This window comes from Pseudopipra pipra, chromosome 2 (assembly GCF_036250125.1).
Source record: "Pseudopipra pipra isolate bDixPip1 chromosome 2, bDixPip1.hap1, whole genome shotgun sequence".
NCBI lineage: Eukaryota > Metazoa > Chordata > Aves > Passeriformes > Pipridae > Pseudopipra > Pseudopipra pipra.
Window position 1 is genome coordinate 49,976,827 of NC_087550.1, and position 25,433 is coordinate 50,002,259.

Consider the following 25,433-nt stretch of genomic DNA (forward strand, 5'->3'; position numbering starts at 1 on the left):
CTGACAGATTCTTACTTTTTATGAGAAACACTTCACAGATGTACTTGTACCTTACCTTATTTTGGGAAGGAGAAGTGCAGATGTGGGTTTAACATCCCCCTGCCCCTCCTTTATGTATGGGCATATGGTACTGCTCTTGAATGCCAAAGTGACATTGATTCATTGCTTCAACCCTTTGTTTTCTTTTGCAGCTTACACCTTGGATAACGTTAACCTGCAAGGATATTTTGTCTATTCTTTTAATGACAAGACTGCTCCTAAATATGGTCTCTACAGTTACGTTGCAAATCAGTATGAACCAAAGCCTTCTATGAAACATTACAGAGAAATAATTGACAATAATGGTTTTCCTGGTCCTAAAACTCCTGAGTTGCTGTGTCCAGAACAGGTTGTCTCGTGTCCTGAATGCCACTTCTTCCGAACCAGAAAGTCATTATTAGCCTTTATCTCTTTCATATTTGTTGCTTTTATTGTTACTATATTCTTCATTACTTACTACTCCAAGAGGGTAGAAAGAAGGTATAAATAGAGCTGCCCCTTTGAATACATCACTCACTGTCCTTTTTCTTGCATCCCTTTGGGAAATCTGAAATAAGTGCACAATTGCTGATTGCTTCAGCATTTACATTGCCTGATACTGCAGGACATTGACATTGAGAAGAGATTGCTAGCATATGGGTTCCAGAAATAATTTTCTCTGGTTTAGTACATTTGGTTTATGACCAGTCCTTAATTCCTGTGGTTGGAGTTGTATCACAATTTTCCCTGGAACCTTTTGTTGAGCAGATGTTTTCCCCTTCTTGGTTTTGCCTTGCTGAGTTGGACAGGTTTAAGTATATTTTGAAAACGTGGGGTGATGGAAGAGTCTGAATGTCAAATTCTCCAAGAGAAGACTGGGTTGAAACAAAATGGCTTACTTTTCCATATTAGGGTTTAATGTTGATGTTGCTTACTCAGAACCAGAACCTGATTGGAGCAGGGATTGTGACTGAGAAGAAAGATGGGAGAGAATTGCACAAAGCAGTGCCAGGTTAAAGAACACCTCCTTTCCTAAAGCAGATGCAGGGAGAGGAGCAGGGGGAAATGAGTCTGTGCTGCTGGGAGCTCTGGGTAAATCAGTTAGCTACTACTGAGGCTGCATCTGACTTCAGGATGCCAGTGGGGAACTTCAGCTAAAGGAACTGTGTCTTTCTTGGGGGAAAAGAAGCAGGAATATGTCTGGGGATTTCAGGGGTCATGCCATCTTGCTGGGAAGAGATGGGAAGGGCTTCTCTTTGATTTGCTCAGAAAAAGAAAAAAGCAAAGAGCAGGAACTGGGATGTCTTTCAGTTGGCAGAAAGCTGCATGCCTGACCCTGTGCCCTGTTGCCCTGTACCCAGGGACATGGCAGGCCTAGGGCACCCCATTCCTCCTCAGAGCAAGTTGCACAGAGCTGTCACTCTGCTGCTACCTGGCTACTTACCTGCTGGAAACTTGTGGTAACTTAGTAGGATGGTCTCTGCGTGCCATTTGCGTTGAGCGCAGAGACTTTAACTCCCAGTATTTTGGTGTAGTAGTCCAGCACTTTATCGCTGCTTTTGCCAGGGTCTGAGTCTGTGGAGCTGTTGGTCCAAGCCTCTTACAAGTTGGTTGGAGGTTCTCCTTTGAGCAACTGGCCCTGGCAGCATTTCATCCCAAAGTATTATTGAATGTCTGAGGGCCTCTTGTTTTTCTCTCAGCAAGATAAAATAGCAAAATATTAGCATCATTTTTTATTAGTAGAAATAGAGAGAGAATGGGAAAAAGTCCCATGTTATTTTGCCTGCCTTGTGAATTACTGCATTAGGAGGGTCCTCAGTATAAAGCAGTGTGGTCATTTTTCTCCGTTCTCTGAACTCTAGGCCTGCATCGCCTTCAGCTATAATTGTATTTTAATTGCTATGTGAATGATGTCACTCACTGGAAAGAATATTTTAAAGGAAATGTGCTTTGTGTTAATTAAGAATTATTTATCTACTAAAGCTGATTATGCTGTATTTAATGTGATGTTTATCTACTAGATTACTAGAAGATGACTAAATGACCTCCCAGGGTTCCTTTTAATCTGAAAACTCTGATTCTATGATTCTATACTGTAAATTAAAACTTACCTATGAAATACTATTTTAATTTGTAATTTAAGATTATATTTTTCTTGAATTATGCATAGAAATAGAAAAGAATTAGTATCTTATCATAATGATTAATATATTTGTCCTCTAGATCTAATCTTAAAATGGTCTCTCTTTGCATTAATGTATATTTTGGTATTGAGATTAAGGTCAAAAATTCAGTGTAAGTGATGAAGTATTAAAAAATGTATAAAAATTATTTATAGACTGATAGGATTTGCTGAAGAAGAGAACATTTCAAACTGCTGTATATTTATTTGTTGGTGCCTGGTGCACTGTGGAGAAGAAATAGCTCTCTCTAAATATATTAAATGCCAAATGGCTTTCTCTGTGGCATGGCCATGAATCACCTTGCAATGCATTACACCAGCAGTCAGATGCCTTTGCAGTATGTAACAAAATGTGATATTCATTTAACACAAAATGTACCCAGGTCATGCCCAGCTTATGTGTTACATGTGTGAGTGTATGTATGTTATATATTTTGCTGTTGGTAAAACAAAATGAGTCTGAGCCTGGTCTTTCTGAGAAGCCAGCATACATACCTCCCCTGAGTTTGAGGGGATTCAAGGGGCCTGGGCAGGGCAAATCTGGAAGAGTGCAGGTGCCATGCTGGTGGGCACTGGTCTGTCCTGCTGCTTCACTAGCAGTTACCATCCATCCAGTCTCTGCTGTGTGCTGTGGAATGGCCCAGCCACAGCACAGTGTGTGAAAAAGCAGCCCCAGCACCGAGGAGACCCGGCAGGCTCTTCCCATAGAGGCTGGGTGATATGTAACCACTGACAGGCAGATGGCACCAGCTGGATATCTAATTTGTAGGTAAATTGGGATTTGTTGCTGTATAATCGTATCATCTCATGGTGCCGTGACCCATGGAACTAACGCAACCTTTGGTGCAATTGCCTTCAGAACATTTTTTAAATATCACTGCAGAGCAGTGACTGGCTTGAGCTGGGCACAGCAGTTGCCAAAGCCTTCTCCTAAGCATCCTGCCTGTGGTGCTGCCTGTGCATAGCACTGTGCAGCTCTCAGCCAGCGAATTGCATAATGATGGGCTAGGGAAAATACACGCTGGTCTGATGGAGATAATGGTATGGTTTTGCCTTGGGAATCTGCCTCATTTTGAGTAATCAGGGTCCAGTGTGAGTTTCCTGTCAAATATTCTAAAAAAACCTCACCCTACACTAACAAAGAAGCCCCTGAATAGGCAAACACTGCACACCCGTTCAAGGAGAACCGCCGTGTGCTTGTGCAAGCTGATGTGGTAATCACCTCCTGCAATCCAGCCGTGGGCTGTGGGGCACTTGCTCCCTTCAGTGCTCATATGTGAGCAGTGATCTGGCACTTCCCCCATCTGTGTATCTAGGGCAGAAATGCCGACAGTAGCGAGGACTTCGAGCAGAGGGGGCTCCATAGTCAGTCTGCAAAGACAGCTCGGTGGAGGATGGTGGTTTATTTTCTGAAGAGCAACAGGGCTCTGCATGTTTAACATCCAGTTTCTTAGGTAGACTACTTTATTTTTAACTGTGTTTCTAGAATGAAATGTTGTTGCCAGTTTACTCAATGCTTCAGATTAAACATGTTGTAAAATACAAAATTGTATTTTTATTCAAAATATTTTTGTGATGTGAGTGCAAAGCTTCTGGTTTATTTCTTGAAAAGATTGTGCACAGTGACTGTGGGAAGAATGTCTTTGTAAATGACAGGATGAATGTTCTATTGTTTTTATAACAATCTCAGAAGTGAAATAAAGATACTGAATGTAACAAATTGTAACATGATCTTACTGTTTAATCTGTCTAGTTTCTCTGCCTGCAGCATGAAGTACAGAGTACCTCAGGAGAGGCTATTATGATAACTCTGCAAGGAGTTCATGTTGCTGTTTGTTTTTCCAGTGCCACATAAATAACTGTAACTTTTTTTTGAGATTGCTGGGGCCTGTGGCTAAGCAGATGTTTTTCCAACAGACCCAGGGGTTTGGAGGGGTTTTTGTTATTTGAATTATTTTTTTCTTAAAGTCACTGTTTCTATTTAGAAAACCTATGGAAGTAACCATACCAATATAAGAGTATTTTGGTGCAATAGCTTATTCCATAGTAACACTGCAGTAAATCTGACAATTCTTCTATTCCAGTAGAGTTACTCACAGGCTTGAGGGATTTTGTCAGCATAGCTGTGCACCAAGCATTGAGTTTGTGGCATCTTTGTTAAACATCTTAAGGAATGGAAATGTCAAGACTAAAGGAAGTGGGAACAGAAATGGACAAAACCAATGAATAGGACAGGGACCATACAAGTCCAAGTATGTTTAAACACCCAACTTGCCCTTTTTTGCTTGCACTATATTGTGTTGCTTTCGAGTCACTTAGAAAACTTTATCTGTTCATTCTACTTGCAAAAACTGCTTAGCTGAAAATGCCCTTATTCAGGGTGAAGAAATCAGGTTTAGGTGCCAGACTTCAGCCTCAGCAGAGAAAGTTCAGTCCTGTTCCTCCTTCACTCAAGCAAAGCCAAGAAAAGGAGGCATGGAAAAGAAAAGAGAAGGCTCTTCCTGTCTTGGATGTGCCACTCATGAATTGCCAAACCACCACCTTTCACCAGCCATCTCAAGGCTATAGCTGATGTGGGCTTGTTAAGCCCACCCTTTTTATTTTTCCTGACTAGTTGAACAGGAACACCACTGTCAAACAGTTCTGAGAAAATTAATATTTTTAAGAAACCAGAAAGTTGAAATAACAGCAGCCTGCAGCCAGGACACTTGTGGGTGCTGACATGTTGCTGGCTATTATTTTGTAATGTTTTCTGTGTTTCTGAAGGAGTGGCAAAAGTGCCAGCAAGGCAGAGAGAAGCCGGGGAAAATACTAAAGTAGGGCAGAAAAGCCAAGGGCACAAGCAGATGTGTGAGTTCCTTGCTCTGAGAGTTGAGTGAGCAGTCCCCTTCTGTGGGGATGAGCCATGGGACTTCAAATATTCTTTGTTAAAAAATTAAATTTTTTTTAAAAAGAATCTACTCTGAAAACTCCCTACCTCCCTTAATGACATATTTCTCCCTTAATGACATACCTCCTACATGATGAATTTAACTGTCAAAAGCCTTTTTCTCATCACAAGAATTATTCACAACACCATATGGTGAAGCATTGTTATATGATCCCAGCTCTCCTGAGGTCACCCAAATGTGTTTCTGGTCCAAGTCCCAGGAGGTCCATGGGAGTCTGAAGTGCAGGAGAGGTGGTCACTGTCATTGGCACTGAACAAAGCAGCGGGAATGACAGCAATGATGTTTTCTAAATACTACAAATTCACAGCAAGTGGAATTAGTTTCTACTTTAGTTCTTTCTTGTTAGTAGAAATGTTTTCTTCCTTACGAAGAATAATACACGAAACTTTGTTGGTTTTCTTTTTTTTTGTTTGTTTGTTTTTGTGTTTTTCAGGGAAAAACGAGTTTTAACACTTCCCCCATAACCTCAGATATGTACTTCTGATTTTTTTTTTTTTTTATGGGATCAACCCTTGCAGGGGATGAGAAGACCTGAGTAGTAACTTCTCAGTCCCACCTGTTCAGCTCTCAGGAGCTTCTAGGACAAAACTTCCCTCGGGGCTGTCCCTTTCTGGGGTGTATGTCCCAAGCCAGAGCAGCACCTCCCAGGCAAGACATACTCTGGGGCCTGGAGGAAAAGCAGAGCCAATGGTATGCCCTGGTGAGATCCTGGCTGACATGGCAGTTTGGCTCTCAGCAGCAAACTGGCTGGTGTATTGCCGCCTTCTGTGCTCAGGGCTCTGTAACAGGCTCTCAGCAGTGTTGTAAACCATCAGGGCTGCACAAACACAACACCTGATCCAAGAAATCTGGTTTTCCTCCCACCAGAGGGAACCATGAATTGGCTGAGTGTTTAGTTCAAGAGGTGTAATGGTATAAACTACCTGTGCTATAAATTTTTACGAGGTGACAAAATTTTGTAGTCTGGCAATAGCACAGTTGAGCTGGAGGCCATCAGATGCCCTGCCTGGAAAGGGAGTGGAGCAAGATGGTGAGGAGGTCTTCCTGGCAGGCTGCAGCCTCTCTGGTCAGCCTGGAGGATACCTTGAGCAGTGCAAGGCTGCTGCTTCTGCAGCCTGGGGCAGGCATAGTCCAGGGACTTAGTGCTGCATGAAGAATGAAGTAGAGCCATCTCCAGCTCTCATCACCTCCTCTTCCCCCTTTGGGCACATATTTATATACATTTGGGCTATGAAATGGGAAGTGAATTACCAAGGTACATCAAGGCGTATAGTTTATTTAGAAGACAAAAAGCTGTTTACAGGCCCTACAGATTTTTTTTGTTGATATTTATTACTTTGCAGCAATCCTTCTGCCTCTCTCTCTCCACTAGGATCAGATGGGTCTTATTTCCAAAAGCTGAGAAAATAAATGCTCATAAAGGAAGCTGCCAGTGTTGCAGTCGCCTCTCCAAGCACTTGCTGAGCCTTTAAGTCCACTTCTGATGCAAGTTTGTGAATTTTATAGACATTTGTAACTCATTTATCTGCCACATTGCTGCGGGATCCGTGAGCGGATATTGCTTTTCCTTGCACCTCGCAGCGGGAGGCGGTGGGGTCCTGCACTCAGCAGCACATGGTTGCTCCTGCTTGGTATTCACAGGCACATTCCTCTGGCTGGTGATATATTATTATTGGGCTGGAAGAAAAATAATGCAACCAAGCTCTTATTATTTTCTCCTTTTATCTGTTTGGTCATATTAATGTGGGATCATCATTACATAAATGCACAGGAGATGTAGTCAAGGACACGTTCATTTTTAAAGTCCTCCAGTGCTCTTGTACTTCAGTCATTCATCTTCTGTCTTTAATTACAAGTGATCTCAGAGGCACTTAAAAGATTAAATTACTCAATTATTTGAAAAACAGAAACGCAATAACTGTATCTCTTTCCTGATAAATACCAGCCAATGCTGAAAAAGGTTGCCCAAGGCAAGACATACTGGGAGGCCAAGGAGGCCATATTGTAACATTTTGGCTTAGCCCAGCGATATCCATTTAATTTTTTGTAATTTGCAACCTTTATTTTTATTTGTATTGAAAATAGCCACAAACTTTTCCATTGCTGTCCTGGTGGCTTCAGCAGTGCAATGAATGTCACTGCTCAGTGATTTACAAGTGTCTTGGCACCTGCTTGACTGTGGAGAGGATGGCATGAGGATAACCACAGCTTAAAAAGGCTGGGCATCGGCATGGCCAGGCAGTAACCCCCATTCAAGGCTATGCTTGTGGATGGGGGCATGATTTGGTGTTCGGGAAGGGTACGTAGTTAAAACATGTCGTGACTCTCCCCAGGTTGAGGTGGGTGAGTTCACTGCTGGCAAGGCCAGGTGAGCATCCATGCTGTTCTAGAGGGCAATCTGACTCAGGCTCTGCAACGTTGTAGAAAGCAGGAAAGGTGGCCTGCCAAAAGGTGGCCTGTTCTGAAATGGTGTTCTTGGTGTCCCATGGCCCCAGGAGGAAGCTGTTGGTGCACTCTGTATGTGGGCATTGCTGCCAATGCTGCAACAATGCATCTGTAGCAGCAGAGTTTGTCCTTCCTCACCAGCAGCCCTATTGCTCACCAGGGATCCCCAAGTCCAGCCACTGAACAATGGGAAGTTTTCCCTAAATATTTTTTTTGCCTCTTTTGCAAAGCAGCAGACGTGATGGGCCCAAAGCTGGGAGCCTGAGTAAGGGGTGCAGGCTGGTGTGATCCCTCCTTCCTGGGGCGGGAGAAAAGGAACGTGACTCTTCAGGGAAGGAGAAGTCCAGGCCAATCCTGTACCTTCTCTTCAGAGGCCCAGTTCTGAGTTCCTGTCCCACTGGAAACCAGACAACACAGGGCAAAATACTATAGCAACTGTGAGCCCAGAGTGCTCTACACTTCCTGTATTGTGAGCTCTTTGCTCGTGCTGGTTAGCCAGCAGTGTGGCACAGGGATGGGTTTTTGGTGTTCAAAAACAAACGCCCTGTTTTTGACTACCATCATGAAAGAGATGGGGGCAAAAAAAGGACTCACAGTTTATGGTCAAGCCAGACCAGCTGTGGTACTTCTGGTCCTATTGCCATGAAGACCAAGCCTGGCTGGTGTCAGCAGGGTGCAGTGGGGTCCAGCCGAGTGGGCTGGCAGATCCTGGGCTGCTGCCCCGCATGGGTCTGGGGTTCAGACTGCCTGCAGCCAACACCTGTCCCGAATGCATGCTGGGGTACTGCTGGCCCACAGATGCTGCTGAGAGAGTTACTTGTCCTCTGCTCCACCACCTGTGGTTCCCACATTTATTTAATTAAAAAAAAAAAAAAAAAGTAATTCAATACACATCCTCTCAAGGAAAAGCAGTCATTCCATCAAGGAGCAGGCCAGCGGTCTGGGGAAGTACAGATGGCCCTGTGGCTAATTTGCTCCCATAAATCGGAAGCTGTTGCAAATCCTCACTGCAGCAAATGCTGGCTCTGTGTTTGTGACCATGTGCCTGTCTCAGGGCTGCTATGAGCATGTAAAAGAGAAAGCAGAATCTGTAGTTTTAGGCTGTTTGCCTCGTGCCTTTTGCAGAATTTATATTTTGATTAAGAAATAAGCTGTAATCCTGTAGCTGGCTGCCAGCAGAGCTGAGTGCAACTGCTCTTGCCACAGAATCAGGTGTTAAAGTGCAACCACTTGTTAAAGTGCAAATCTTGTTAAAGTGCAACCACTGCCAGGATCCCATCCTGTCTCCTTGCAAACTGCTGCCCATGAACTGCACACCAGTTCAAGTCTCTGCTCAAGGTAGAGAGCAGTTCACTGCATTCAAACCACATCTGCCTTTAGCCTCTCTGTCTTGGTGGACTCACACCCCTGGGAGAGGATCAAGAGCCCCAACCAAGAGCCCCATTGTGTCATTGCAATGGGACTGAGGAACATCTGTGCTGTGGTACAGGCTTATGGTTATTTTACTGCTCTCTCCTTCCTGCCTTCTTGGAGGAGAGAAGCAGAAATGATCTCTCCCCACTCTGGCGTTCTGCCCCTAGTGTAGGGCATGGGACACCCTGTACTCAAGACCTGGCAGGCTGGCGATGCCTGACCCCCTGTTGCAGCTGGAGCTGAGACCATTGACCACCTGGCCATGATCACCCTGCCCTGAAGGCTGAGCCCTGTGGCCTCCTGTGCAGCCTGGGGTGGGTGAGCAGATGAAGGTTGGAGCCCAGCCTGCAAGCAGGCATGCAGGCACTGAGCAGAGCAGAGGGCATGCTGGGCTCCAGGCCTGGGTTCAAGCAGTGCAAGAGAGCAGTGGAAAATATCTCCTTCCACCCCTTTGATTCTGAAACAAGGATCTCTATCCCGATACCTTACTATTGACCTCCCACAGGTGGTTAACTCTTCAGGTTACTTTTTCTGCAAGAGATGCTAACCTTCATCAGAGGTGTAGAGGCTCTGGTATCTGAAACCTGCTGTGGATTAGAGAAGGTATCTGGGAGTGTGTGAGACCCCCCCAGTATTAGCCTATGTAAGACAGCCAAATAGTTATCTGCAGTGTTGGAACATCTTCCCTGTCATTTACTTATTAACTGAGACCCACTGCTCTGCCTCGTATTTGCCCTTGATTTCCACATACCCATGTATTTGCTGAGCAGTCTTGCACAAAGAAGTAAGACAGTCTACAGTTGCACAGTGCTTGGTGGGTTCTGCTCTGCCTCCATTGCTGCATTTTACATAGTGTTGCTGAGCGCTCCATAATGTTGAGGGTCACAATTTAAAATGTACTTCTTAAAATCCAAACACCCACCTTGTTACAAATCTGTGGTTTGATGCCTTGTATTCCTGGTCCTGTAAGACCATGATATGCAACTGCAGTTGTAACAAGATGGTCTGCCTGGCCTAGCACCCATCCAAATGAATGTGGCTGACACATATCTGGCAAGGAGAGAATGACATGGCCATGCTAAATCCCCATAGGATCGGGAGTGAGTCATACTGCTTGCTTTCTGGCAAGGTCTCTGTTCGTTCCCCAGCATTTTCACGTCACTATTGAGCTAGAGCAGCAGTATGTGTTTTCATCCTCTACTGTCTGATTTTCAGGCTTCAGCAGCCTTCTTCATATTTATTCCAATATTTCCGTCTCCCAATCATCTCAGTGTGTTCTGCTTGTGTTTGTGTCTAACAACTACCTGCTGTTTCAAAGAGCAACACCTTTTAGGCATATCAAGATGCTCCAAGGGCGATACTGATTCTGCAGTGTAAATGCATCAAGCAGAGGGATGCCCTGCTGGTGACTCCTGCAAAGTGTTGTAAAGAGGATGGATGCTCAAGAATTCAACATTATAAAGACTGCACACACCAGGAGCTGAAACATCAGTATTGTTAGGATTAAGACAATCTCTTTGCCCTGACATTGCTGCAGGGGGCTGGGAGGGAGAGATGGGAATGAGAGCACATGAAATACTGTATTTTTTTGCAAGAATGGATGGACTTACACAGCTGACCATTTCTACCATGCAGACAGTTGGAGAAAAGTGCTTCCTTTAAATCTAAATTTTAATACTGAGCTTTCCCTGAATGGTGGGACATAAAGGCTTACCCCCCTCCTAGATGGTCTCTCATAGCTGACTCTCTGCTCAGCATCCTGTTTTCTGAAACTCTGCTTCTTTTAATAAATTCAAGAGAGAGTTGGAGAGATATAAGCACATGTCCTAGTTACAGCTAGAATAGAGTTAATTTTCTTCTTAGTAGCTGCTACAGCGCTGTGTTTTGGATTCAGTATGAGAATAATGTTGATAAGGCGGTGATGTTTTGGTTGTTGCTAAGTAGTGCTTACCATAAGTCAAGGACTTTTCAGTTTCCCATGCTCTGCCAGTGAGGAGCTGCACAAAAAGCTGAGAGGGAGCATGGCCAGGACAGCTGACCTGAACTGACCAAAGAGATATTCCATGCCATAGAATGACATGACAGGTATATAAACTGGGGGAGTTGGCTGGTGGGGACAGTCACTATTGGGGGATGGGCTGGGCATCAGTCAGTGGGTGGTGAGCACCCATATTGTGCATCACTTGCTTTTCTTGGGTTTTATTTCTCTCCTTTTTAACCCCTTACTATTAATAATAATTATTATCATATTTTGCTTTATTTCAATTATTAAGCTATTCTTATCTCAACCCATGGGTCTTACCTTTTCCTGATTCTCCTCCCCATCCCTCTGGGTGGGAGAGTAGGGCATGGGTGAGCAGCTGCTTGGTATTTTGTTGCCAGTTGGGGTTAAAACACAACATCCATCCCAAGGAACATTTATTCCATCTGTAGATATGTGTAAGACAAACGACAGGATTCACTATCCTACTGTTGCATCTTTTTCTCTGTTGCAGTGGCTTGATGAATTTGAGATGGCTGACATCTGATACCATGAATCCAGCATTCAGCATCCCAGCTCCACAGTCACTCTTATGAACCTAGATTTAAATTATTGACAAGAAAATGGATGCAAAAACATGGTTGAATTCAGTGAGAGTCAGGGGCCTAAGCTGTCGAGGACATGAGTTTACATTTCTCAAGCCTGGACTTGATGATCCTTGTGGGTCCCCGCCAGTTCAGAATATTCTATGAAGCCAGTTTTCCTAGCTTAATGGCTTCTTTGGAAAACATAATCTTTACCATGAAGCTCATGTATACTACAAGTATAATGGACAACAGTATCATTTTGAGCCTGCAATCACTACTGAAGTCCCATATCAGAACAGTTTAGTGTATAGCAGGTTGCAATAATGAAACCAAGGGCTTAAGTGTAGCATTTCTTGAGCCAATGGATGAAATAAGAGCACAAAGAAACATGATTCTTTAGTGTATGCAAATTTATTCAACTTGGCAATTATTTATTAACAACTAATGACTGATACCAACAGATGAGGTAAAAATATGAGGTATTGATATGACTATAACATTTAAAAATGCAATTATCATAATGTATTCTCAATGGCAATGTAACAATACAAAATACTGTGGTAGCTGAATGGTAGACATGGCATAATGTGCATTTTAAAGAAATCTTATTTCAACGATACATGGCTTAGAGATGCCAGAAGCACATGACAGCTTCTGCAAGGGTAGGAAAAGAACCCTACCTTGCTAATGGTGGCAGGTGGCACAGAGCCCCTTCCAGCTGAGCGATGACTTGTCAGACAGGATAAAACCACTGTACAGGTTTTCCTTTCTTTTCCTAAAGAAATGATGTACTGCCAGACAACTGCCATTCCCAGGGCTACAAATTCTGAGCCCATTAATACTGAGGCACTATTGTATTTATCTATGCAAACTAATGTAGCAGAAGTACTCTAATTGCTCATGGTTTGGAAAACAACCAGCACAAAATCTGCTGTCATGGCCGCAGGCTTTTGGGGAGGATGTACTCCTTTCTGGAATGGCAGTCCAACTGGAACCAGGAGACCAGACTTGCTCTGCCAGCTCAGGAGCCACCACTTACTCTAGTGAAGGCTGAACCTGGGCAGTGGTGGTGCCCTGCAGCCAGTGGATGACTGCCAGACCTCAACATGGCCACATAAGGGTGTGGGTGCTCCCCTGTCTGCAGGACTTAAAAACACGAAATTATTGCACATTGCAACAATTGCTGGCCATAAACTCAAGGCAGGAGCTCCCAGGAAGCCAACCTCCCTGATCCTAGGAGTTACACAATAGAACAAGGATGAGACAGCTCTTGGGGGAAGATGACAGTGACTTTTTGTCCTACTGCTCCTCAGGGACACCCTGGAGCACCATGGGTCACCCTGTGTACCTTGAGCTCCCACTGGTGTTCTTCCTCAGATTGCAGGACTGTCCCCCACCAGCACACCCCTTAAGTGGGTGCACAACGGCACATGGGACCATGGTCTAACAGCTGTCACCATACATGGTCCACCCCACAGCCCCCTTACCTGGGCCAGACTCAAAGCACTGGCTTTGAAGACATTTCCTAGTTTAGAGAATCAGAGCACAAAGCTGTAGTTTCATGTAGGAAATGTATCCTGCTTAATCAACCTTGTACTAAATCTTCATGGATTTTGTTGAAAGGACTGAGTTAAAACACTGGCTATGAATGACTCAGCTGGTTTATGCAGCAATAAATAAAGTCAAAGTGAACAAATGCAATTAATGAATATCAGTATTAACAGGCTTGTACATTCTTATTGAAGAACAGATGTAATAACATTTTTGGTCTTAGGTTAGTTAAAAACATTATGGAACCCTGCCTCAAAGGTAACATTGACAAATTATTATTATTACTTTTAAAGCATTCTTCCATTGGCAAAATAATAGGTCCCTGAAAATGAAATTATGTAATAGACATAAATGGCTCCTACTCCTCATAGTCAGGGGCTAATCCTGCTCCCACCAATGCCTACAGAGGTGGGATCATGCAGATCAGTGCAACGTAAGATGAACATGCTTGCTGTTACAATAAAAGCAATCTTTTCAAGCATAGTCTACATTTAGTCTTTTAAATCTCCAATATGTATTTAAAAGCTTAAAAAAGTGTAGTTATTTGTATAGTAAGAATATATTAAAAGGTATGGTATTCATCCGCATGTCTTTGTGTCCACTGGATGTGGAACACCTGCTTTGGAGTTTCTTAATGATTAGCCATCTCTACAGGAGAAGGAAAGAGCAACACAGAAACACTGAGAACCGAGACAAAATGCTTAAAAAAAAAAGGTTTACAGCTTAATAACTTACCAGTCTGATTTCAGACACCTCAATAGACACAGTGTTATCTTGTACTGAGAAATGAACAGTATAATGAGGTTCTCTAGTGACAGAGATACCATTAATTAAGGCAACAGGTAAGTTTTCAACACCTTGTACTAACAGTCACAATTCTGCAGCTAAACATAAATGGCCTTCAAAATGTCTGTCTGTCTTAGATGCATTTCTATATATTTCATTTGGTGAAACTGATTCAGTCCTTGTTATCTTTAAATGTACTGTAACCTCCTCCTTTCTTAGTTCTCTTAATTCTTCCTACATCTATTTCTATGTAGCTTCTCATAGCACACACAAACACAAAACATATTTGAGAACAGGCATTTGTTATCACACAAATTATGCCTGGTAGCTCTGTGATAACAGCAAACACAGCTTATGTAGCAGTGATACACTAAGGAACAAGTGACAGATTCACTTAAGGTCCAACTGATGCAAGTGATTTTCACTGAGTTATATACAAAATAATTAATTTATACATATACATATATATAGATAGAATATAGATAAATATATACATACTGTACAAGATTTATTTACAATTAAAATATGCTTCTTAGAAGCCTTTAAATACCAGAGTTATGTAACACACAAGTAATCGCAATAATCTGTTTTTAAGGTAATAAAAGCTCTCTGAAGAAATGTTTAGTTCAATAATCAAAATTAATGAAAATTAATGCAGAGGGGATATGGGGGGGGGAAGGTGAAGTCTACAGAATAAAAGAACTTTCCTATAAAATTCCTGTTTCAACTCTTTATAGACCCAGGTCTGGTCAGATTTCCACAGATAAGTAAGACCTTTGCTTTCAGTATTCCTGTTCCCTGCCAGACCCTGATTTATGCTCACATGCTCCCAGGAACACTTAGATTTTTGTTTCTGGTCCCTCAGCAATCAGAGGTTGAAATGAGTTTCTGATCCTGGCAACTTCTGCTGCACACAGATGTCCAAAGCCTTTGTTGTACCACTCTGGGGAATGTCCTCTGAAGAAATGAGAAGAAAATTATTGAGAAACTTAAATACTCAAGAAATATGCCCCATAGAAACAGGCTTGCCACACTTCCTGCTCCCCACTCACACGGTGGTAGTGGAGACTTCAAATACTTGCCATTGTAAGCATGCTCTGAAGTTTTCCCTTGCAGTAATCAAATAAGCAGATTTTATTTCTAAGATCACTTCATAACAACAGTAGGCACTGAGTAGAGAAAAGACTGCAGGAAGACTCCAAAGCACCAAAGCTACTCTGACCAGACCTTCTGTTCCCAACATCTCCCTTCCCTGAGCTTGTGGCTTTTGTCCTACTGAATGGACATCTACTTTTGTAGTTGGGATACTTACTTTAGGTCAATCCTGCAGATATGGGTCAGCCTGGCTTTTCCTGAGCCACACGGCTCTATCAAGTATTGAGAGTCTATCACGATGGCTCGCACAGCTCCCATAAGAGTAGCCTCTTCGTGCTCCACAGAGATGGCAACCAGCATGCACATTCCCTTTGGTAAATCTGTCCTCCATGTCCTGCAGGAACATACTCAAGATGGAATCACTTTAGCAATGAAACTTTTGGGGATATGAGTCAGAACCAGAATTAAAGTTACAGTTTGCTTGTCTGCTTATCCTGTTGCTTGCAATGCCAATAGACTTGTCCTAGGAATTAATATTGCCCAGATGGTAGTCTGACTATAATGTGGAATGGGCACCCATCTACATTGCTACAGGCTCCAGGTGAGAAGTTTTGCTTCTCCACAGGAACATTTTGTAACCATTATGCACTACAGGGCATGATAGAGGCTTTTGCAGACAGGCAGAAGTTTTGGAAAGGAGATAGAGTGAGTATAAGCCATCTGGCAAAGGCTGAAACTGTGCATTGCACCCATGCACACTTACAGAACAAGAAATGCAGTTTAGTAGAGCAGAAATCCTCACTACTACGCACACTGACTTCTGAAACTCCCAGGATACGTTTCAAGGTCATCTAAATTAAAGAAAAAATGTCCTTTCATTTTTTCCTTCTCCCAAGTTTCTAGCCTCTCTTACATGCTGCAGAAGTTTTCCACCAGGTTCAGGAGATCTAAACTTTAATACTTAACATTTTTTTCTTGTTCTGTAAGCATTTTCTACATATTCTGGTGTCTCGGATCTTTCTCGTCTGCCTTGAATCTTAGAGGATAGGTCTATGCTCCTTCCTATACTGTGGGAAGAAATGAGAAATTCCTACTGTGCTGGGTAAACCTGTGGCATCTTGCTGTGGACTGCTTGAGACAGGGTTTATGCTTCCTTGGGAAGTATCATGTTTTAGCAGGTAAGCTGCTTTCATGGACTGTTGAAGTTAGGACTTCAGGAGATAATTTTAACATTTGCATTTTTCTTACATGAAACTGAGCTGTTATTCAAGACACTGCAGGAAGATACTGGCCAGAAGGTTTTATATGTGTCCGTGCATTAATAAAATTGATGAGGTATCTTGGCAGATGAACCACATGGGCAGTAAGAAATCACACCTGAGATCTACTGTGAAAAATGATGAACCATCTCCTGTGAGTGATGGCACAGTGCTTACACGTGCCCATATCATTTTGGTAACTACATGGCACTGAGTTGGGCCATTTGTGAAGTGGAAAGTTCTGTATCCCTGAGATTGCAGAAGACTTACGATTCCTATTCCCAGTTTCATGGAGTTAGGCCAGTTTCAGTAGTTCTCTACATATCTTACAGTAGTAAAACCAGGCATGGCACCTAACTCACCAAAATGCCATGATACTTAATGAACATTAAACATTTGTGGGTTCTTTAATGAAAAGCAATGCCTGTGCAGGGCAGCTGAGTGCTATGTTAGATCTCAGGCATATGAAACATTTCCCCTCTCCTCTTACCATTAGAGGCTTCTCTAGGGAGCCTAATCCCCTTGTTATGACTGTCAAATTGAAAAAAAAAGAAGAGAACAACTAAGTTGATCCTTTCACAGCCAAAAGTTTGATTGAGAATGAGAAAATTGCCGTTTGTTAAAATATATTTATTCCTGTCCCCAGAGGTGTATTATAATTTCACTGCTCACTTCCCACCAATCACAAGGTATCAAATTGACGGCGACATCACTGGCTAGCCTTGCTCTAGACTTAATCATATAAATCAAAAGAGATAAACAACAGAATCTGACAGATCTGCCTGAGGGCTGTTTTCAGCCCTTAAAAACCCACCAGGATTCATTTTTATGATATGTATTTCAGTCCTCTGGGGTCATTCTGCCTGGGTTAGTGAAAAGAATGAGAACTGGATGGTAAGATTTTTCTTTAACTGATGTGACTGCACAGCAGGTCTTTAAAGAACATAAACCACCATGAAACCTAATAGTGAACTAAATGGCAAATAAGAGGACCAAATTACGGTCATCAAAACTTCCCTGCCGCTTCCAGACAATCTTCTTGGTGCCATGCAGAGGGCCAAATTTATCACTGGCTAAAATTAATAATATTATATAAGAAGATTATTTATAAAATAGAGATATGTAATTATAGAAAATATAGAATATATAATTAATTATAAAATAATTAATTTATCCCAGTATGTATAAAGCAAATTAAATAGAGTAATGGGAGCACTGGTGTTTTAACATTATGAAGAACTTAACAAAAAACATTTTTGAAATCTTCCCCTAGGAGTTCTAATAATTCTTCTCTTATACCAACAATATCTGCACGTTATCGTTCTCCAAGAGACTATTAAAGTTCATAAAAGGGATGTACTTTTGTAATTATATTTTATTGGGTTCATCTTTTTCCTTCAATCTTAGTTCCCTATAATACAATTCTGACTCACTAGACTACTTCCTTTGTCAAAACTGCTTTGTACTTCTCTGGCACATCATTTCAATCAAAGAAAGCAGGGACCAAGAACAGGAGTGCAGAAAATCATCCTCAAATAAATAACTGTAGGACTGACCCTGTAAGTGAAATATGCCAGCAGCTCCACAATAGCTCCTAGCAAGCAAGGACCAGAATTTCAAAGGCAGAAGGTGCATAAGAGGATTTTTTTTGACTATTCTGTACAGGCACATAGACAATGGCAGAACTGGGATTGAATGTGGAATACTGATACACTGCTATACATTTATTTGAGAGATGTCATCCCCTTAAAGGCAGAATATATGCCTACTGCCTCTTTCTGTTCATTTCCACACTAGGATTTTTATGGATCAGCATTTCTTGGTTTACAAAGACTCCAACTGAAAATCCAAGATACAACTTATATAGACACTGTATAAACAGCCTTAGCTTAAAAGCACCACTATCTTCTCTACTAAACATTCGGCTCTTAAACATCAAATGTTCCCCAGAGAACAGCAAAAGCAGTGTAAAAAACAACTGGATTCTATTTGCACTGTTTTGACAACAAACAAAGCTAAGAGAGAACAGCAGCTATTATCAGACATCTGTTCTAAGGAAGAAATTATATTTATGGCCTCAGGAATATGTGCTGCTCAAATTACATCAGAGAAAAGGTCAGCATGCTCTAGGTGTATGATTCTAATTCAGTTTGAGAAATCAACACTGCTGCCCAGCAATAGAGTTCTCAGAGCACAGTTATACAGATGTGAAGGCTGAGATAAGTCCAGATCTTCCTTGATGTGCTGCAGGAAGCAAAAGTACCGGAGAACCATATTTAGCTTACCTTAGAACAACAAAGTCTCGGACGGGATGAGGAGCCATGCTGTTCAAAACATACTGATAAACTTCTGTCTGCTTGTCCAGGCTCTCAACCACCTTCCATTGCAAGAAGTCCTCGTCCCAGAGATGACGTTCTCTCAGTACTCGGTTCAGGACAACTGATGGGGGGGCTTCAACTTCAGCTGAGGCTTTCCAAAGCCTTAATGGGTTCCCATCCCCAACCTGGAGTAAAGTAACCAAGAACACAAACTCCCATGATTTATATACTTATGTTCAGCTGATGATAACCGAAGACAAAATCTCAATACGTGTGTCTGACTTCAGCTTCAGAGCAGTCATTTCCCTGCTAATCATCAATATTATTGCTATTGCTTCTGCTGTACTGCATATGAAAACATATGCATTCTAGTCCTGGATGGAAAACTGCTCTCACAACAGTATATATCTGAACTAGTTCCCATAGTGCCAGATAAGTTCTGTATTACTTCTGGTGTAACAGACACTTTTTCAGCCCCAAGCAGGAGCTGAAAGCACCCCAAGCACCCTAAGTATAATGAAGAATATGTGTGTACCAAAGAAAAAACAAGTCAGAGACTGAAACCCCGGGCTGAAACAAAGCAACTCTCTTGGGCAATTAGATACACTACCTGGGACTGAGGGTCCATTAACCCTCCTGGTTAATTGGTGGAAGAGCAGAACATATGTTGATTCAGTAATGTGTTGGGTACACAGATGTTTGCTCCTCAAAATAGCTGCAATGGAGGTTGGGAAAATGCCTTTCCATGAGCACAGACTGCTTGCTAAGTCTTCCTTCCTCACAGGTCCTGTTTCTTGAAACACCTCCACACACGCAATAAGGCGAGCAGAATGTGCTGGGCTATGCACCAGGTGAATGTCCTAGATTCTACACGTACAGCTTTTCTGCATGGTCTTAGGGGTCATATTTCAGGCAGTAAACAAGTTAACTGTAATCACTGGATCTTGGAAGCCCTGCTTTTCTAACCCCTCCCTACCCTAGCATTCTCACATACCATTGTCAGTGCTTCAGAAAGCTCTAGTACCTCCCACAGACCCAGGATTGTTTCCCCAGAAACCCGCCTTAAATTATTTCATGCTGTTATAATTCTTTCTCCTCAAATCTCTCAGTTCCCCAGTTACCCCACACTAGAGCTGCAAAGACTCCCAATCCCCTCTGTAGTCTCACATGCCTTCCCTTCTTCCACATCCTGCCCCCCACCTGAGCCCCGCTGTCCCTCCCTGGAGAGGTCACTCACAGAAGCTGGCTACAAACCAGAATGACTGCAGTTTCTTTGCCCTGACAGAGGAATTGCACTTTCCCAAATACGGGTAATGCTGCCTCCTACCTCCTCACCATCCAGATCACACATTTGTCCCAGTGCCCTTCCCCTACCTAGCTAAGTATAATCCACTCCTAATCCATCCCCTCCTCTCACTAACTGCTTCTGGTTTGGAGATCTCTGTTTTGCTACTGCATTTCCAGCAGCCCTGTACTCCACTGTCTGCAGGGACCCTACAGCACCCTCCTCCTGGCTGTAGTGGTCTGGCTTTCCCTGCAGAAGTGATGGAGCCTGGAACAAATTCAGAAATTTCAATAAAGCTGCAGTATCAAAAATCCACCAGTGTCAAGGACAAGAGGATTGGGGATAAAACTGGCCATATGGCTGGTCTGGCTAATAAAGCACTGGGCAGCCTGAAAAGATTTCATAATATCTATGGCTGTGTTCTCCAAACTGCTAGCAAACATCAGGAGCTGGTTAGAAACTTTGCATGTCCTCCCATTAGAGAGCTTACTAAGGTAATGTTCTCTGTTGTTTAATGTTCCATCTCACTCTTTGCTTGTGTTGTTTGCTGTTTCACTTATTTATCTGTTTTGGAGACCTTAGCTTGCTTTATGTGCCTTTTCCTGGAATCTGATATTTGAATCACTATTATATTACATTTTTAATTGCTTTTAGTAGTCCTTAAAAAAAAAAGTGTGCCTTACCAGAAAGAAGGGTATGTATTTAGCCATGCAACATGTCAGGGTGTCCCATAGCTAGGCTGTAATTTGCTTAGGTTTCTTTACTGCTTCTTCCATATCTCCCCAGATTACCTTTTTGTACGCGAGTTCTGTGTTCTCTATACTGGAACATGTGACCCATCCTTTGAATTTCTCTTTTGCTTCTTTCTGGAGATTCTGCATGAGATTTTCCAGGTACATCTGATAGTTCCCTCCTTCCTCATCCACTTGCTTCCCGAGCTCATCCAGTGTGGGAGAATGCACTTCTGCATCAACATAGGAGTTTCGGGATTGTGTGACCATCTCGTGTGGGACCTGTGCCACAGAAGGGAGCGAAAACACACAGAGAAGACCTCCTGCTGAGAACTTTTCTTTAAAGCAATATGTTTCTAAGCTGATGGACCATTCAGCATCCAATTGCAATGAGCCTATGATCTGTAAAATGTATACCTATTTCTATCTTTATGCAAGATAGAAAATCAAAGTAGTCTAATGAAACAGTCCATGGCTCAGAACAGCACTACTAATGCAGAACCATATTATACTGATCAACTGGATGTCAATACACCTCTGTTTCTCCTTTAGCCCTCAGAAACATTGCCTTGTGCTTTTGGGGAAGGGAGATAGGAGCATTTTCTCTCTTCCAGCTACAGTGTAAATAGCTATGCGATTTTAACTTTATTGCATGACACACAGAAATAAAGTGCATGGACTCTTCTTTTTCAGAGGAATAAGTTTTAATTGAGGTGTTAAAAGCATTGTAATAAACTGAAATTTTAAACCAACAGATTTTGATTTAAATTAGACTAAAATTTCATAATCCAGTGATTTGGGTTGTAAACTGTCACAGAATAATTACCCTGCATCTTTTGCATACTAGAAGGGAACAGCTATAAAGAAATGAGATAACTGAACTTTAGATGAAGCAAGTTTACAAATAAGTGAGGCACCATCAATCTCTAAGCTAATGCAAGATGGAAAATGTAAGCATAAACAAAAATACTTCAAAGGATGCTGCATTATGTGGCCATGAATAATGCCGTTTGAGTCTCTCACTCACCTCAAAAAGTTTGTTGCATTCCATTATCATGTGAGCAAGTCCCTGAGTAGCTGCCAGGTTTTCACTGAGGTCCTTCTGATCTGGCTTCCCAGTTGCATATTTTTTCTGTATTACTCTGTAATTGAATTCAGTATCTCAGGTAAAAAGAGCTGAACTTTTTAATAGGAAAGCAAACAGCAGCAAGATGTTCTGAACACCAGAGAGGAAAACCTATCCTAAGTTTTTATTTATCACAAAGACTGCTCAGACTGTTGGGGCTTTTTTAAAGGAAAAATGTTCACCTAAAATATTGTTGAGCCAAAGGTAAAAGCAGGAAAGGTTATGCACATCCTGCATTACATGTTGCACATTTTGAAATGGATTTTTAACAGACATAGTGTAAAGTTACTGCTGTAAGCACTTGCTCAGACACTGGTTATACATGTACATAAGCAAGAATCTCAGTATATTCTGAACCAGAGGGATGAAAAAAAGATCAGGAGGGCCCACTAATATTTAACCAGGTCTATGCCCTGTTTAGTCTACACTCACCATGTTACACACCATTAAAATGTGGCCTGAAATAAACTTGGTTTCCCAAACGGCAGAAGGTAGCTAGAAAACTGAAAGTGAAAAAACACTCACTGAAAATCTACATATTAAAATCCTTTAAAACATGGTCAATCTTTTACTTCAGCCACTGCAAAATCAAGCCCTTTCCCTTCACAGATGTCAACACTAGTCACACAAAACTCACTAGTGCCCAATTAAAATTTCGCATGGAAAGCAGGCACTGCATATTCTCAACAGACAGCCAAAATGCCTTCTGGGCTTGTGAAAACAAGTGTGCTTCTGACTCTGCAGCATGGGTTTTCCCCTCTTGCTGAAGCCATGCCTTGTTTAATGTGTGCTGGAAAGCAGATGCTTTGGAAAGTTTTGTCCTGCATACCACTGAAAGCATCACTCTGTATTAAGGATATGACTATTTATAGTGTTAAGAAGAAATGTACCTTGGTGAGCTTTCTTTCTTCACTATATTGAGATGGAAGAGAGAGGGGGCCAGACAAACAGCTATGTTCATAGGAGTCATCTGATTCTCCTCCACGGAGGTGACGTCACTCAGGAAGCACAGCAGAGTCTGCAGAACCTCCCGGTTCTCATCGGACATCAGCATGATAGCAGCCTGCACCGCCTGCAGCCGCTGCTCCTTGGGGACGTCTGAGGAAAAGCAAGGGACGTTCGGAGGGGTCAGTTGTAGGATCAGATAAGGAGCCAGAAAGACAGTTAGCACAGACATTCACAGTCCCCATAAGTGTCCAAAACCCAAGCAGATGTGGTGCTTTGGAACATAGTTTAGTGGTGGACCTGGCAGTGTTAGGTTAATGGTTGGACTTGATGACCTTAGAGGTCTTTTCTAACTCTAATGATTCTATGATAGCGGCTTTGTGAAGAGGCAGATGACAGGGGACAAAGGGGAAAAGACTAGCTGGCTTCCGGTTTTTGCTCCTCCATCAAGCACAGGTTGCCACACCAGAGTATGACATTTCTCTATTTGAAGGCTTTTCCCAAGAGAGACTGAACTTCATTTAAAGTTTATGAAGGGAGAGTAGTTTAAATGGTATTTTTCAGGTTTCTTTTCTCCCCGAGGAAGACAGTTTGAAAGTCTTAGCGAAGCTTCGGGAAAACACATCTGTGTCCTAAACTGTAAAAGAGTTTAATGAAAGAAGTAATGGGTATGCTTAAATAGCACCTCAGACAGATTCAAGTCTAAAACAACCATAAGTTTTCTCAGTTTGGACTTCAAGCCCTCCTCTGGGCATTACATTCTTCTATATAGTTGAACAGAAGAAGAACAAAAGCAGATTTAGAGTAGAGGGAACAGCTAGCTTTTAAGATTTGACTGGTAGCCTTGTACAAGCACTTTATTTTAAAAGCTTTCAGACATGAATGACAAAATGAACACAGCCTAACGCTTCTAAAGTTTCTAGAAGCAGCAAGGCCAGGTCTTTCTGAGAAGTCAGAGAAGCCTTTGCTAAATTCATGCAACATGTCTTTTCTGCCCATATTACACCCTAGTAATCCCTCCCTCCCCCTTTATTGTTGCTCTGATGAGTCTGGTACATGAAGAAGAGCAGCTAGTTCTTCAAGTAATAGGTAAACATTAGGCAACTGAGAGTTTTAGGGAAATGGAAGAAGTTTCATCAATGCTATGCCAAGTACGACTACTACACTAATCATCTCATCCCCAATCCTCTCTGTTACAGCAATTCAAGCCATTCCAGATATATGAAAAGGTCTTGGATATATGAAAAATATCTTCAGTGAGTTCCAGAAAATCAGAAATCCCCTGCCAATACACTAAGAGAGGAAAAATCCTTCCTAACTTCACATTAACAATTTGTTGAACAGAATGAAGGGTAAGAAAAACTCCCAGCTACGGATTAATTTAATTGCAGACATTATGAAACACAATTGGTATCCCAGCGATTTTCAACATTTTTCTTTCTGTTAAAAGAATTTCATCAGTACTGTCTAAAACAGAAAAATGTATTTGTTGTTGGTCACATGGAAAAATTCCCCAGTGCTACTCATTCTTAATCCAAGGATTGTTCTCCAGTGTCCACAGAGACCATCTTTTCCTGTTCCTACCTTGGTTTAAATGGACCCGTCCTCAAGTCTTTATGAAATCCTTTGAATTACTAGTGCAGTTCAAGAAAATCTTTCTGAGCACATTTTTTTCCACCTGACTACTGTAAAGAAGAGTTCTTCAGACTTCCCACTGGAGTACTACACAGGCATTACAGAATCAGCTCACACTTCTTTTTACATTTTTTGTTGGCTGGTATCAATATTTCATCATTCAGCCTCATGGCTATTGTGAATCCTAACACCAGGTTCGTGTCTTGGAAAAGGGGAGTCCTTCTGGCAACACACCTACTTAAGCCAATGACATTGGGATATGCCATGTCTCTCTCCCATTGGTGAGAGGGCAGTTTACTTGCAGTCTCTTCTGTGCCAAGACAGGACATTCCCAGTTTTCATCAAGCAATAGTTTAAAGGTGATTTGTTTCCAAGGACATGTAGTCCTTGCAGTGGATAATCTTCTCCTTGGCCACTTCACTATGGAAACAATTGTGATTGCCATTTTATTAGCAGCCAGAATTCCTGTTGCTTTTCTGAACGAGCTTATTAACATGTGTGTAGGCAGACAAGACCTGCAAATTGTGAGCAGGAAAAAAGAGGGGGAAATGATGGTCCAGAACGAGGCACCAACTGTTTCAGTTCATTTGTGTCCCACGACATCACGTATGGCCAAACTCACTAAATTTATTTGCAATGCTGTCTCTCTCATGCAGAATCACAGTATTCTTTACCAGCTACAGACAGTGGGATGCTAAATACATTAGTGACTATGCGCCACAGACAGATTTTTACAGCAAAGGGAAGCAATGGAAGTAACTGAGATTCTTAAGCACTGGGATTATACAGTGTTTTAAAATGTCTTTCTATTTTTTGGCAGCTGAAATGTCTGCAAGTGAAAAGACTAGACACACTTCTCTTTAGTGCTTCCAATTATTTGGCTTAGGCTGCCTGGGTAGGGTTTTCTGCATCTGCCAGAGAACTGGCTGACTGGCCTTCATAATGGACATTGTCAGGAAAAAACTCTAATTCCTCTGGCTTTTCAGTGTTTCCCTCATTATTTATTTCTCCCTCAGTCTGGAGAAGAGTTACACAGTCATTTCCTGTTCTACAGGGATTTTCATCATTCTGATGCATCTGAGTCTCAGATTTTGCTCAAGATTGCTTATGCTGGAATGAAAAGAA

The 25,433-nt window shown here is 42.1% G+C and overlaps 2 protein-coding genes across 11 annotated transcripts in view; one reads left to right on the forward strand and one right to left on the reverse strand.

Annotated features, from left to right (window-relative positions):
* Positions 1–13,886, forward strand: part of KL (klotho) — a 59,826-nt gene extending 45,940 nt beyond the window's left edge. Inside the window, exon 5 of one of the 2 annotated variants that reach the window (XM_064645528.1) lies at positions 11,505–13,886. In XM_064645528.1, coding sequence (XP_064501598.1) covers positions 11,505–11,512 — 8 coding nt within the window. In that variant the 3' untranslated portion in view covers positions 11,513–13,886. Of the gene's footprint in view, positions 1–191; positions 3,927–11,504 lie in introns of those variants that run through there. The other variant, XM_064645527.1, reaches the window with a different exon arrangement.
* The window catches only part of STARD13 (StAR related lipid transfer domain containing 13), a 292,584-nt gene continuing 279,120 nt past the window's right edge, over positions 11,970–25,433 (reverse strand). For all 9 annotated transcript variants that reach the window (XM_064645517.1, XM_064645518.1, XM_064645521.1 and 6 more), the window contains 6 exons: positions 22,619–22,826; positions 21,630–21,744; positions 20,663–20,884; positions 18,554–18,771; positions 15,227–15,403; positions 11,970–14,871 (listed from right to left, as the gene is read on the reverse strand). In XM_064645517.1, coding sequence (XP_064501587.1) covers positions 14,754–14,871; positions 15,227–15,403; positions 18,554–18,771; positions 20,663–20,884; positions 21,630–21,744; positions 22,619–22,826 — 1,058 coding nt within the window. In that variant the 3' untranslated portion in view covers positions 11,970–14,753. The remainder of the gene's footprint in view (positions 14,872–15,226; positions 15,404–18,553; positions 18,772–20,662; positions 20,885–21,629; positions 21,745–22,618; positions 22,827–25,433) is intronic.